The following is a 13,270-nucleotide window of genomic DNA, read 5'->3' on the forward strand; positions in this document are numbered from 1 at the left end:
TTCAATGAGACATATTTGTACCTCAGAACCAGAAGGACGTTAGTAACATTTTGGTAATTGTACAGGAGAGAGGAAACACTTTTTTTCTGGCTTATGCAAAGGATGGGATGCGCGCTCTTTGAACACTGGTAAAAAAAATTGGAAAGGATTTTGCTTTAAAAAATTACCCTCACATGGCTCGATGCGGAATAATCTTCAACATGCAATGCACTAATAAACGGAAAATAGAAAAATTTTCGAACTTGCATATTGTTGTGCTATATATTTCTGTGCATGAAAAGGAGGTGCCGAGAGCATATGTTTCTCATTCTTTATTCCGCTTGGGGTTAAATGAACTATAATGTAGTGTAATTTCTAATATGGCTGTCACTGGTGTTTTGCCTTTCGTTCGAGGCATCGACTTTTCCGATAATGATTTCCAGGTTTCATTATTATGCTCAAATAATTTCAATTTTTATTTCTTTACTCCATACTGAAAATAATCTAGCATGAACTTTGTCATTAAATGTAAAACAGCTATTTTTAAAAAGTGATGTCTACCTTAGTTGGTGCTGTTGGGATATTATGTTTATAACTGTTAAAGTATTTATTGATGAAAGCTATTGCAATTGATTTTTGTTTCACTGTTTGAAAAAGAATTAAATATAAATGCATCAGAATTTTCAGAATTATAATTTAACAATTTAAATTTTGATCAACCATAATAACTTTCATTGTGCATCGAACATGTAGGTAAATAAATGATGCCAGATGTGTATTGTACCGCATGTTTAATACATTCTTTATCCAGATAATTGATTTAAATGTTTCATAAAACCGACCCTCTCAGATAAACAGAAAACCTATACTCTCTCGAAAATATTCATTGTTTAACTTTTTATTCTTTTATGCAGGAAGATTATTTTCCAAAAGCTGTGTCTGAAATGACTGGACTAAGATGGCTGAAATTAAATAAAACAAACATTGACTGGATTCCAGATGAGTTGGGCAATTTACAAAAACTTGTAAGTTTTCATAAGTATTTTTTTTATTAATTTGCATCTTTATTCTGTATTTATTGACATCGTACTCCTTATTAAACAACTTTTACTATTGTTTTAAAATGTATCAAGTATCCATTTTTCCAGATAGATTTGAAATACATTTTAAAATTCTCAGTCATATGCATGCATCCCTTGTATACTGCTATATGCAGGTAAATGGCAGTAACTACAAAGTTTTTATCTTTTTTTTTTTTTGCATTTTTGGCATCCATTGTATGTTGTCTTTATTTACAAACTTGCTTGTTTGGTTTCCGCTGAAAAAAAAGGCGCGAAAAAACCCATCTAATTTCAATATTTTCCTGTTGTTAGTATTGAGTCCACAACACATTTCTTCAAACATCTCAAAAACTCATTTCTGCATATAGTGCTGTTTACCTGCACACGGCAGTATATCACACTGTACTTGTGCAACACGGTTTTGGTATTGCACAGTACTTAATTTGCGATTATTATAAAAAGAATTCAATATTACACATTAAAAGTTGAATTTATTGCAAGATTTTAATATTACATGAATTTTGAAAGGTAGTAGGATCATTTATGCTGAATGCAGTGTTTATGAAAATGTATATTATTTCTAAAATTGTATTTGCTTTGTTTTTTTGAACTGACACAAAACATTGTGTGTATCATTTGCTCGAAAGTTTGGTCTCCCCTAAATATGCTAATTTTGAACTTTTAAATATTTTAGTTTTCTCATTAGTGTTCTGAAAACAAAAGATAAAACTTATTTTGTTTCCAGTACATTGCAAGAAAATAACATTAAGATTAAAAATAAACTAAATGGGGCAAATGATAATTTTTAAAAAAAATGTAGCCAAAATAATAATTAAATAGAGTAATTCTATTTATTTTATTTTGCATTTTGTTTTGTTGTTGTTGCTCATGCAAACTCAATTGCTACAGAGAACTCAGATTTTCTTTCTGGTGTATGCATTTTGTTTTGGATTAATTATACATGAATTTTATGCCTTAAGACTTGGTTCTGGTATATATTGCCTTGATTCATATTATTTCAGAGTCTCGTGTAAAACAGTTTTGATATAAAAGAAACAGTTTTGATACAACTTGGTATATATATATATATATTGACCTGATTTATTGAATGTACATTAGAGTGATTCAAAATTTTTTTTTCGAACTGAAGTCCAGGCAACCCCTTAGTTTTTTTAGGCTTACTAATAGTATTATGCTGGAAAAGTTTTAGCTTCTTACACAAATTTTAAGAGAGTGCTCACGCTCAATGACAGTTTAACATTTGCCATAGTTTTGAAAATGCCACAAGTTTAGAAACATTTATTTTCCCCAGCTGTTTTTTTTTTTTGTAAATTTTTTTTCGCAATGTACAGTGAAATTCCGTTGCAACAAATACCAGTGCAACACAATATCCGTTTCAACAAAATACATTTTCAATCCCTATATAATTGCATTATTTGTATGACAAATCCCCCTCATCATAACGAACAAAATTTGCGATCCCTTGAAGTTCGTTGTAATGGGATTTCACTGTATATGCATATTACTAGTGCACAGGGCGGTTATAAAATAACGTGAGATGGCCAGACCCCTCTAGCAAGTGAAGTATTATCTAAACCCTCTAAATAATGTCTCTAAAACCTTACCAATGTTTCTGCTTACTAACACTGTTTATGTTAGAAAATTAATGTAATTATTTTAAATTTTAACTTCCTTTATGTGTAGGAAGCATTGTCACTAGTTCGCAACAATTTGGTCACTATCCATGGAGAAGTTCCTGCTTTGCCTTGCCTTAGATATGTAAATTGTCGTTACAACAAATTGAAGAATTCTGGAATACCATCAGACCTGTTTGAGCTTGAGGATTTAGCAGTTGTGGTAAGCATTGTTTTACACATTTGTCTCATCAAACTCCTTATTTTCTCATTGATAATTTTTTCTTTTTGTTCTAGGATTTCAGTCATAATTCATTAACAGAAGTGCCTCGTGATTTAGAACATGCCAAAAGTCTTCTTGTGTTGAATTTAAGTTTTAACTTGTTAGTATTATTTGAAATTAATTTATTTTCTTGCTTTGTATTTTTAAACAAAGGTTTTTGTTCATGTGAATGTATTGTAAGTGTCTAAATGTTTCTCTTTTTTTTGTGCTGTATGGTAGGTATACAGTATGGGATCACAATTTCAGAATCCCTAATTCCAGCAAACATGAAATATGAAACTTTTTTCCTTTAAAATAAATTCTCAAAAATGTTTCCCCATTTGTTTTTATTTTTTAAATTTTAAAGATTGTTAAAAATTGGTGATTACTTGTTGAAAACAGTATTTACAGCTTCTTTTATGTTTCATCAATGTCATAAAATTGAAAATAAGTAAATAAATCTTTGAAAATCCTCAAAGTGCTTTAATTTCATTTCTCATCTAAAGTATGAACCATAAATTGTCCTAATGGCCAAGACGGGACTTTCTCATTGCCTATTTTCTAAAACTTGTCATCTGAACATATTAAAAAATTTATGCATTTTATTATTGATTATTTAATATATAACTCAGTGCTGTATTTCACTTTAGAGGGGGAAAATAAAACCAGCTGGTTAGGAATAGTAACAGCCCTTACAATGATTTGTTTTTCCGTTTTTACATTTTTTCGTTCAGACAAATTTCTTTGACACATTTTAATTTGAAAACATGCATAACTTACCTCAGTGCCTCAGCTTTGAAGAATCTAGTGCTAAAGAAATGAGCAAAAAAGCATCAGTTGCATTTCTTACAAAACATTGTGGTATATTAAAAAACGTTTAACACAAAACTGAGGGAATTGAAATTAGTGATGTTCCAGATATGCATATCCGGATCTGCGGATATCCAAGGAAAAATAAAGGTCTGTATCCGCATCCGTATCCGTAACTTTTTTGATGGATCTTAAACGGATCTTTTCTATTCTAAAAAATCTTAAATATTTGAATAAAACTCTTAAGTTCCGTTTAAGTTAGGTTTTATTCCCTATTTAAATTATAAGGTATCATTTCAGAAGCCAAGGCCCTGTGAAGAATGTTTTTTTTTCTTTTAATTTTTAGTTTAATATTAGTTTTTGTTTTTGCTTTGGGGATTCTGTTATTCTTCATTTTGGTTTTTCTTGGCATCCTTCAAAAAAAAAAGTGAGACAAAATTCTCTATTTATTGTTTGTAAAAGTGTTCCCGGTTTTGTTATTCCGTGGATCGGAGTAATTTGGGTGGAATGAGTCAGCGCTGCATTTATGCTGAAATAAAGTGCAAAAAATTATTTCTAGCCTATCCAGTAGCAACTTTACACTCTTGTATCCTGTATCCTACATCTACCGAGCAAGCTAGAAATAATTTTTCACATTCTGTTTAAGCATTAATGCAGCGCTGACCCGTTCCTTCCAACTGTCCCTCAATTTTAACGGAGATTTCTTTAACGAGTATATCATAGTTTTGATTATATTTTCGCCGTAGATAAAATTTTTTGAAGAAACAGTGTTATTATCATGATGGGAATACCCTCCGTAATAAATTTTACATCTTGAATAGTTCAACTGGACAAAAAAATTTTGAGATCCGTATCCGTATCTGCGGATCTTGACACTAACGATCCATATCCGCGGATCTGCTTTTTTAACGATCTGGCACATCACTAATTGAAATATTTTTTTGTATAAAATAATTTCATGCTATAAGATTAACTTTAAATTGCACAGTATATTGTTCAACTCGCTATCCCATTTCATGCTGATTTTTCATGTTAAGCATTTTCATGTTAAAAATATTTTATTGTATTTTGAGAAGATTTCAAATGAAAAAGCATCTATTTTAGTTTTTCTGTGTGTGAAGATGTTGAAAAATATATTTGATCGCAGAGTAATTTGCAAACTCATCTCTTTAAAAAGTTGACAGGTCATTGATAACAGCTCTAAAACTGAAAGTAGTTGCGAAAAAATTATAAGGTAACGAGTATCTACAAATAAATTAGCTTTTCAGTAATAATTTTATGTCTTGTGATTAAAAATATTAAGGATTCAAAAGATTTTTTTTGTAACAAAAATATGATATTACATACTACTTAATTGTGATATTCTAATCATGTTTTAAAAAGATCTTTATGTTTTGCTAAGTTGCCTTAGGCTGATTAGAAAAGGGGACATTTTTTTTTTTGAATAAATATATAAATATTTGTAAAATATTCAGTTGAAACAAATGAATTAAAATTCTTTTTGAACAGCAGAATACCAATGACTCAATATAAACTAAATTCTTTTTGTCTTATGTCCATCGAAAGTGACAAATTACACAGAATAACATTTGATGACGTCATCAATGACTTATCTCTGGTGAAGAAAATAACAAATAAAACCATTATAAAATAGTGGAATTGGATGCATTAATTTGGTTCCATTTTGTTGACTTAATTTTTTTCAGGAATCAAAACCAGAAAATTTTTGTTCTTCAATATTAAAAATTGCAGCTCACAGAGCAATCTTAGAAAGTTAAAGTCTTGAGAATTTTTCAAATAACTTTTGATACCTAAATTAAACTATTTTTTCTCCCCAGACAATAATGTTTAATAACAGTACTCTGACAAAAAGTAATGTCTGCTAAAATGTTACCGTGATCGATTGAAGTTGGACTGGAGGTCAAACTCAATCAGCAGGTGGCTGACCTCTGGCTTAGATCTTCATCAAATCTGAAACTGACTCTGCATTAAGTGAGGTTAAGCTACCAGTTGCTTAAATAAGATACTCATGGTTACATAAAAATTGGATTTAACCCTTTTCTGGTGTTTTGCTTTGCAGTTTATTGTTCTTAACATATCATATTTTAGCTTTGCTATTTGATACGTTGTTTTGCCTTTCAGAATTGAAAGTATTCCTAATCATCTATTTGTAAATCTCACAGACATATTGCATCTAGATTTAAGTAACAACAAATTAGGTAAGAATATATCATGTCATTCAAAATTGTTCATTTGTAAAGAAGTTGATATTTTTCCCCTTTTTTTTTTATGATTTTTTTTTTTTTTTTAATTCAATGAAATTGCCATACAGGCTCTTGTGCACCAATGGTTTTCAAAATGTTTTTTTTTTTTTTTTAATGAAAGAATTTTTTTAAAGTGTTTAGTTTCCGATAAAGTGTTTACAGCTGAGGATAAAATACAGTTACATGTATAAATGTGAACTATACAGTAATATTCAAATTTGGCTTTTATTTCATGTATACCTCATGAAATTGGCTTTTATTTCATGAATAATAATTTGAGGATCAAATTAGAGTTTTATCATATTTAACTCTATAGTCCTTTTGAATTGAATCATAATATAAACAATTAGTTGAATTTAAACAAATAATGTGTTGTTTTTGTAATTAATCTTTTAGAAACATAATTCAAATGATATTTTTTATGATAAATTTTTTATTTATTAAAAAAAAAAAAAAAGAAAAAGAAAAAAACACTGCACAAGGAATTGCTTGAGTTTTTGAACAGTTTGCAATCCGTCAATAAGTAACTACTTTGAGTCAAAATGAGCGCAGAAAAAAAATTGTAGTATGATCATTATTGTTTTGCTTTATAATTATTATTATATTATTCCAACTTGAAATGTTGAAGTTGTTAATTTTGTGCTAATGTTGATTCATTTCCAAAAAAAAAAAAAATGTTTTGCCCTTTTTTCTCATTTTTTCCCCTTCTTACAATAGTTGTTGCACTTAGTTGCATAATTTCTTTTAGAGTGCAGCATTTGTCTTTGAGATGTGCTTGCTTTAAGGCTATACATCTTAAGAAATTAACTAGAAAATTTTTTTCTTCACTTTCTGCACAAGAACTGTCGATTATGTTTTATTAATCTAGAAGAAATAATTGCTTACTTTTATTCATTTTCAGAATCCTTGCCTCCACAAATGCGAAGATTAACTAATTTGCAAACTCTAAATTTAAATGATAATCCCTTAGGTCATAATCAATTAAGGTAAGAATTATTCATTGAGCCATCAAAAAAAAAAAAAAAATCATTTCAGTGCCTTTTTCTTTAAAATTACTTTCAAAAATTGCTTCAGATTGCATTAAAATTTTTCAGGCAATTACCAGCTCTCACTGCACTTCAATCTTTGTACATGTCTAACACGCAAAGAAGTTTATCAAACATGCCTTCATCATTAGATGGTTTGACAAACCTACAGGGTAACTTTTCTATTCCTATTTTCCTACATTGCGTTTTGTAAGCATTCTAATGGTTCATTTCTGTCAGATCTTCAAACTGTTTTTCAACTAAACAACTTTTGGTTAAATATGGAAAGTGTTAAAAAATATGAAATAGAAACGTCAAATAGCACAAATTGCAATTTACTGCTGACACATTTTTTGGCATTAGAAGGAATGCCTTTTTCAATGCAAAATAATGTGCTTTTGGATGCAAAAACATACCGGATGCATTCTTTGTTCTGAAGTAAACTGCAATTTGTGCTATTTGACGTAGTTATTTCTTATGTTTTACTTTCTATGCACAAAGTTACTATTTGATTTATTTAATTTATGGAAAATGTTATTGATACATTAAAAGTACTTTCCAGTTGTAGTTTTAATTCTATAAAATATAAAAGACAGCTTATTTTTACATATTTTGCAATTGATCTCTTTCTTGAATCAAGGTTCATTTACAATTTTTAAGAACCAACTTGGAAATACAACTGATTAAAGTATTTTACTTGGTGTTTATCTTTTAAGTTGATTATTTTTTCATTCTCGTGCACACAATATTTTCATTGCATTGTCTGGTGCAATTATTTTTTACAAGCTTTAAAGCTATAAAATATTCAAAATGATATGAAAGTGCATTTGAATACAAAGGAGCTGCTTTATATGCCATTTTATGCTTCTGAAATTAAATCTCAGCTGATTTAGAACTTTTTTTGTCGTAAAATGGTGAATGGCATAAAAAGTGAACTTAGCATCTAGCCACCTAACTCAAATTGTATAAAAGCACCTTTTAATACTTATTTCTCTGACCATTTACCTATTAAGAAGTTTTGTAACAGTTCTTAGGCTCTCTTATAAACATGTAACTTTTTTAATATTTTCTTAAGTGATTTGTTGAATTAATTTTATTTGTTTGGTATTTAGATTTTATGATAAAGCATACAAAATAATTGAAATAGAAATCAGCTAACAAAATTAATTATTTTTAATTTACTCGTAATTTAATCTGGTTATTTATGTATTACATGAGAACACTTTGAAGTAAGGTAAGAAATAAATTTTTAATAATGTATTAATTCAAGTGTAGCTAAATCCCTTGACATCAAATTGTCAGTTGGGGTTTCCTTTTTGCCATGCAAAAGCATTTATAAATCAATTAAAATCATTATTACAATTTTTTTAACCATCATCATCACGTTTGTATCGTTAATAGTAGCCTTTCCTCACATTAATTGTTGCTTTTCTTTCTTTATATATAACTAGGGGTACCCGTACGTCTTTGCCCGTAATAGAAAAATTAAAAGGTCTTTTGGTTCGCATGTATATTTACAAATACTGTATGGTGAATTTTCTCACCAATTGGCTTGTGCCTATGTTACGGTTCCACGTTATGATAATTTTCGTAACATCGCTTCGAGGTGCACACACCCATGCTACAAGCTAACTTTGTGCCAAATTTCATGAAATTCGGCCAAACGGTCTAGGCGCTATGCACTTCACAGAGATCCAGACATCCTGACAGAGAGACTTTGAGCTTTATTATTAGTAAATATGTAGTAACTTTTATCTAATATTACATTTATTCCAGTGTCATTTACAGGTTTTTTCCTTTCTTTTAATTATTTTACCTGCCATTTAAAAACTGTAGTGCCTCAAGTATTTACAACAGCTGCCACAGATTACAGCAGATTTTGATGACTTTTTCAATATTTTTGTGCAAATATATTAGTATAACATTTGTATCACAAAAAGAAAAAAAAACCTTTTAAATATCTAATAATTTATTTCAACGTATTTGCTCATTGATTAATATTTTTTCTTTTCAACTTTTATCTTTCCAGATGTTGATTTATCTCATAATAGTTTACCACGTGTTCCAGATGCTTTGTATACTCTTCCAAATTTGAAACGTTTAAATCTTAGTGAGAATTGTATCATTGATATATCATCAGATGTTGGAGGTGAGTCGTTGCAGTTACATTAAAAAAAAAAATATCCAGATGAAAAATGATTTCTTTAATGAGTTTGGCTTTTTTATCTTTAACCTGGCACAGCTAAAAAAAAGTACCTCTGGAAAGAAACAACCGTGCATTAATCTATTTTGTCGCTTTTTTTTCCCTTTTCACCTAAGAAATGTTTTTTGTTGCATTAGAAGTTTGCTTTTTATTTCTTTCTTTTCCCCAAAATGTATGGAAAATGTATTGATTCATGAATTTATTTCCACTTTTTTATCTTTCCAATGTACATCCTTAAAGGATACAGAAATTTTGACTATTTTTAGCACTTTTCAGTCATTTGTCATTATTTGTTGCTGCTCTAATAAAAAATGTTATGAATCAAGTTGAACTGAATTTGGTAAACATATATAACTCCAAGTGAATTTGTGCTCATTAAAATTTCCCATTTCAAGTGACTGTTATATCTTAAAAAGTAACTGAAGAAAAATTGATATAAATATGTACCCCAAAAAGGTCTGGTGCTGATTAAGCTTTTGCTCTAATTGTGGAGACACCATTGAATATTTTTCTCCTTTGCTTTACAATTGTCGCTAATTGCTCTTTGGAAGATAACAATTTTTTTTTATTGCTGTTGAGTCTGATTGCTAAAGTTGAAGAAGTTACCAAAAACTCCTACCAAACATCAGTATACAAATGGTTTTCATTGAATCTGTTAGTGACTAATTTTTATTTCTAATTGTTCTGAGGGACATATATCAATTGAATACTTCTCTTAATATTTACCATCGTTTACATGTGCGAGAAATTAAAAATTATGCATTTAAAAAGTTTTATTTCTATACACATATATCAGTACACATGCATTCATTCTTGAAACCATCGATTATTAATAGGCAAACACCAAGATAATGTAGTGCTCTCATCCGATTTTTTTCCCTTTAGCTACTGAAATGCCACGAAATACCTAAATTAGCCTTTTATTCATGAATGGTCAGAAAATGGCCCTCCTCCCCCTTTTGCTTACAGCTAACGGTTTCCTATTTCATGATTTTTTTTTCTCTTATTTGAAAACTGCTGATACTTACTAGCTGTCATGTATTTCAGATTTTCACTGAGAGTGCTAACATTCATTTTCATTTCTTTGAAATCAACAGTTGAAGTTTCATGTTGCATTAATTGTTAGCAACACTTTAAATTGTCTACTAATTGAAAGTCTGCTAAAATTATTTCTAGATATATTTTCTTATGCTGTTATTGCTTCTCTTCTCTATTTTACTGCCAAATTTGTGTAGGAAGTTTAGTTGCAACATGTGTGTATAAAAATTAGAGAATCAATTGTTCTAGGTTTTAGATATTTGTAATGTATGTCCTTTTTTTTTTGCAGATCTCTGGAAAAATCTTGAGACTCTAAATTTGTCCAGAAATAAGCTAAAAGCATTACCAGTAAGCATTTTTCTATAAATGTTTGAAATATTTCCTAGATTTTAGTTTTTTAAAAGCATGTTGCAGTTTTTATCTTGTATATACACATGCATAAAACTGTCTCTCTGAAGAAGTCCTTGCAAATCGTAACTCTTTGTATCAATCCAAAGCATTATTTTTTCCAGATGAGATGAAATGTGTTCAAAACTTCTAAGAAGAGAAAATAACAAGTGTTTTTAATTAGGGAACATCTTCGCAGAATCATGATGATTCTCAAGCCATTTTTTGCAAAAGTTATCTCAATCTTGAGTCCACACCGAGCTATACTACAAAAAAGTAGAGAAATTTGTGTGATATTTGACACATTAGTTTTTTAAGAGATGTGTGTTGCTCAGGGCTGATGAGAGGCCATGTCAACCTAGTCGGAAACTAGGGAGTGGAAGTAATATAAATTTAATGAGTTTTATGGTGAAAAGGGTCCACTGAGTAACCTGACAAGGGGCTTGTCTTGGCCTCGGTGACCCTAGTCTTGCTGGTTAGTTTCTGGATTGGGTCATAGAAAAAATCATTTGTGTGTATTTTAAGGACTAATGTATAACTTTCTTTATAACTTTTACTGAACCGCTTTTATTTTATTTCTAAATTTTTAAATAAAATACTACATGAATTTCAGGACCACTTGTTTTGCATGTTTATAAATATTCTTTCATTACACTTGCAAAAAAAAAAAAAGATTTCAAACCATATTTGGTATTGAAAAAAATATTATCGTCATTTATCTCCTTATTAATTTTCTTACATATTTTTGTTACAGGCTACCATTTGTAAACTCTCAAAGCTAAGAAGACTGTATGTAAATGACAACCAATTTGATTTTGATGGCATTCCTTCAGGAATTGGAAAATTGTATAGTTTAGAAGTTTTTATGGCATCAAATAATAATTTAGAAATGATACCTGAAGGAGTTGTAAGGTAATTTGTTGTTTGCATGTGTTAAATAGAAAAGCTGTCACAACTGTAATCAAGTTTCATGCTTAAATGAAAAACTTAACTCTTCCTTTCAGCTGTGAACAAACTGTAAAGTTCAAATAGTTATAACAAGTGTATTAAAATACAAAGTTAGCATAAAAGAATATCCCAGTTTTAAAAATTTATATTTTATAAACTATTACACCTAGCTCTATAAATGATACAGAAAAATAAAGATAAACTGAAAGTTTTGTTAATGTATGTAACTACGTAAACATGCACGTTCCGCACTAGCACCACCAAGAATTCCTACTGGAGGCGGTTTTTTGTTCACAACAGTCTTTACACGTGTATTTACTGTATAAGGATTGACAACAATGTTAAAACCAAGAACTCTGGGGGGTTTCTTCCCCTCCTCCCCTCCCACTTCCCTGTGCTCCTGACATTTTACAGCACTGGATTGACCTTGCAGGTGATGATGATTTACCCTTTATTGGTTTGCCAGCCAGATAGATCCCCAAACCTAACCCCATGTGATTTTTTTATGAGGTTTCATCAAAGACTTTTTGCAGCACCATTGCATACAACATTGCAAGCCAAAAACCTAACCTTGTAACAAAAAAACCTAATCAAACCAACAATCATTGCAAGAACTGCAAAAGATCGCTCTTGTGTAGCCAGTGAAACACTCCAAAATGCATGTTATAGATGTGTGTCACATTACGAAAATCGCCCACATCGAACATTTGTGAGTGACAAAAACTTTTACAGTTTATCTTTATTTTTATGTATCATTTATAGTGCTAAGTGTAATAGTTTATGAAATATAAATTTTTGAAACCGGGATAGTCTTTTATGCTGTATTTAATCTGTCCAAAATGTTTTATGGTGACTGTCTGATAATATTCAAAATTCCCTGTCTGGGGAAAGGAGTTACAAAGTTTTTACATTTAAAATATCTACAATTTGAAAAACCTGAAAATAATATTAAAATCTTCCAAAAAATGAAAATTATTAGGTTTTTCATACAACTGAATTTTTTTTTTTAATGTTTGGTCAGAGATTTTAAGTTGTGCTTAATCCATGATTTAGTACTTTAGAAAAAAATGCTGGGCAAACATAAGAGTTATTGAAATGAAAAGTGACAAGCTGCTTGTGTTGTGTTTTGCGTCAAAGTAAGTTTCTAAATTCAAAAATTCTTACCACACATTTAACTTATTTAACACTCTCCAAAAGTCAGGGGCAACAAAACCATTTGAACTGATTTTCGGATATTCTTTCTTGTAGAAATTGTTACACAAGCATACTTTGACAAACACAGGAACATTTAACTGACAACTATTTAATTAATGCGTCAACTACAAGGTTCGATAGCAAAAAACTTGTTAGATAGCAAACACAACATGTATAAGATTTCATTACTACAAATGAACTCGTGCGAAATATTCAAACTGCGATGAACTGATAAGGACTGCGAGGTGGTACACAAGTTTGGGTAATTTATAGAAAATTAACTATTCAATTCAGTTCAGTTCTGAGGAGCATTTTTCACGAGTTGAAAAACTTGGGGACTCCAGCCATGTATCCCCCAAGTACAGTAAAACAACAAAATGGTTACAGTTGAATACAACTGTGTTAATGGTGCTAAAAAATGCATGTTACATTTCAAACTAAGTAAAAATTTAGTTGCTCACTTTT

General features: G+C 29.8%; 1 protein-coding gene across 1 annotated transcript in view; it reads left to right on the forward strand.

The window, feature by feature from the left end:
- Positions 1-359: 359 nt before the first annotated feature.
- Positions 360-13,270, forward strand: part of LOC129225250 (protein flightless-1-like) — a 51,595-nt gene continuing 38,684 nt past the window's right edge. The window contains exons 1-10 of the mRNA XM_054859826.1: positions 360-422; positions 894-1,004; positions 2,745-2,897; positions 2,972-3,057; positions 5,889-5,965; positions 6,912-6,996; positions 7,105-7,208; positions 9,065-9,184; positions 10,566-10,624; positions 11,418-11,575. Of these exons, the coding sequence (XP_054715801.1) occupies positions 360-422; positions 894-1,004; positions 2,745-2,897; positions 2,972-3,057; positions 5,889-5,965; positions 6,912-6,996; positions 7,105-7,208; positions 9,065-9,184; positions 10,566-10,624; positions 11,418-11,575 (1,016 nt within the window). The remainder of the gene's footprint in view (positions 423-893; positions 1,005-2,744; positions 2,898-2,971; positions 3,058-5,888; positions 5,966-6,911; positions 6,997-7,104; positions 7,209-9,064; positions 9,185-10,565; positions 10,625-11,417; positions 11,576-13,270) is intronic.

This window comes from Uloborus diversus, chromosome 6 (assembly GCF_026930045.1).
Source record: "Uloborus diversus isolate 005 chromosome 6, Udiv.v.3.1, whole genome shotgun sequence".
Classification (NCBI taxonomy): Eukaryota; Metazoa; Arthropoda; class Arachnida; order Araneae; family Uloboridae; genus Uloborus; species Uloborus diversus.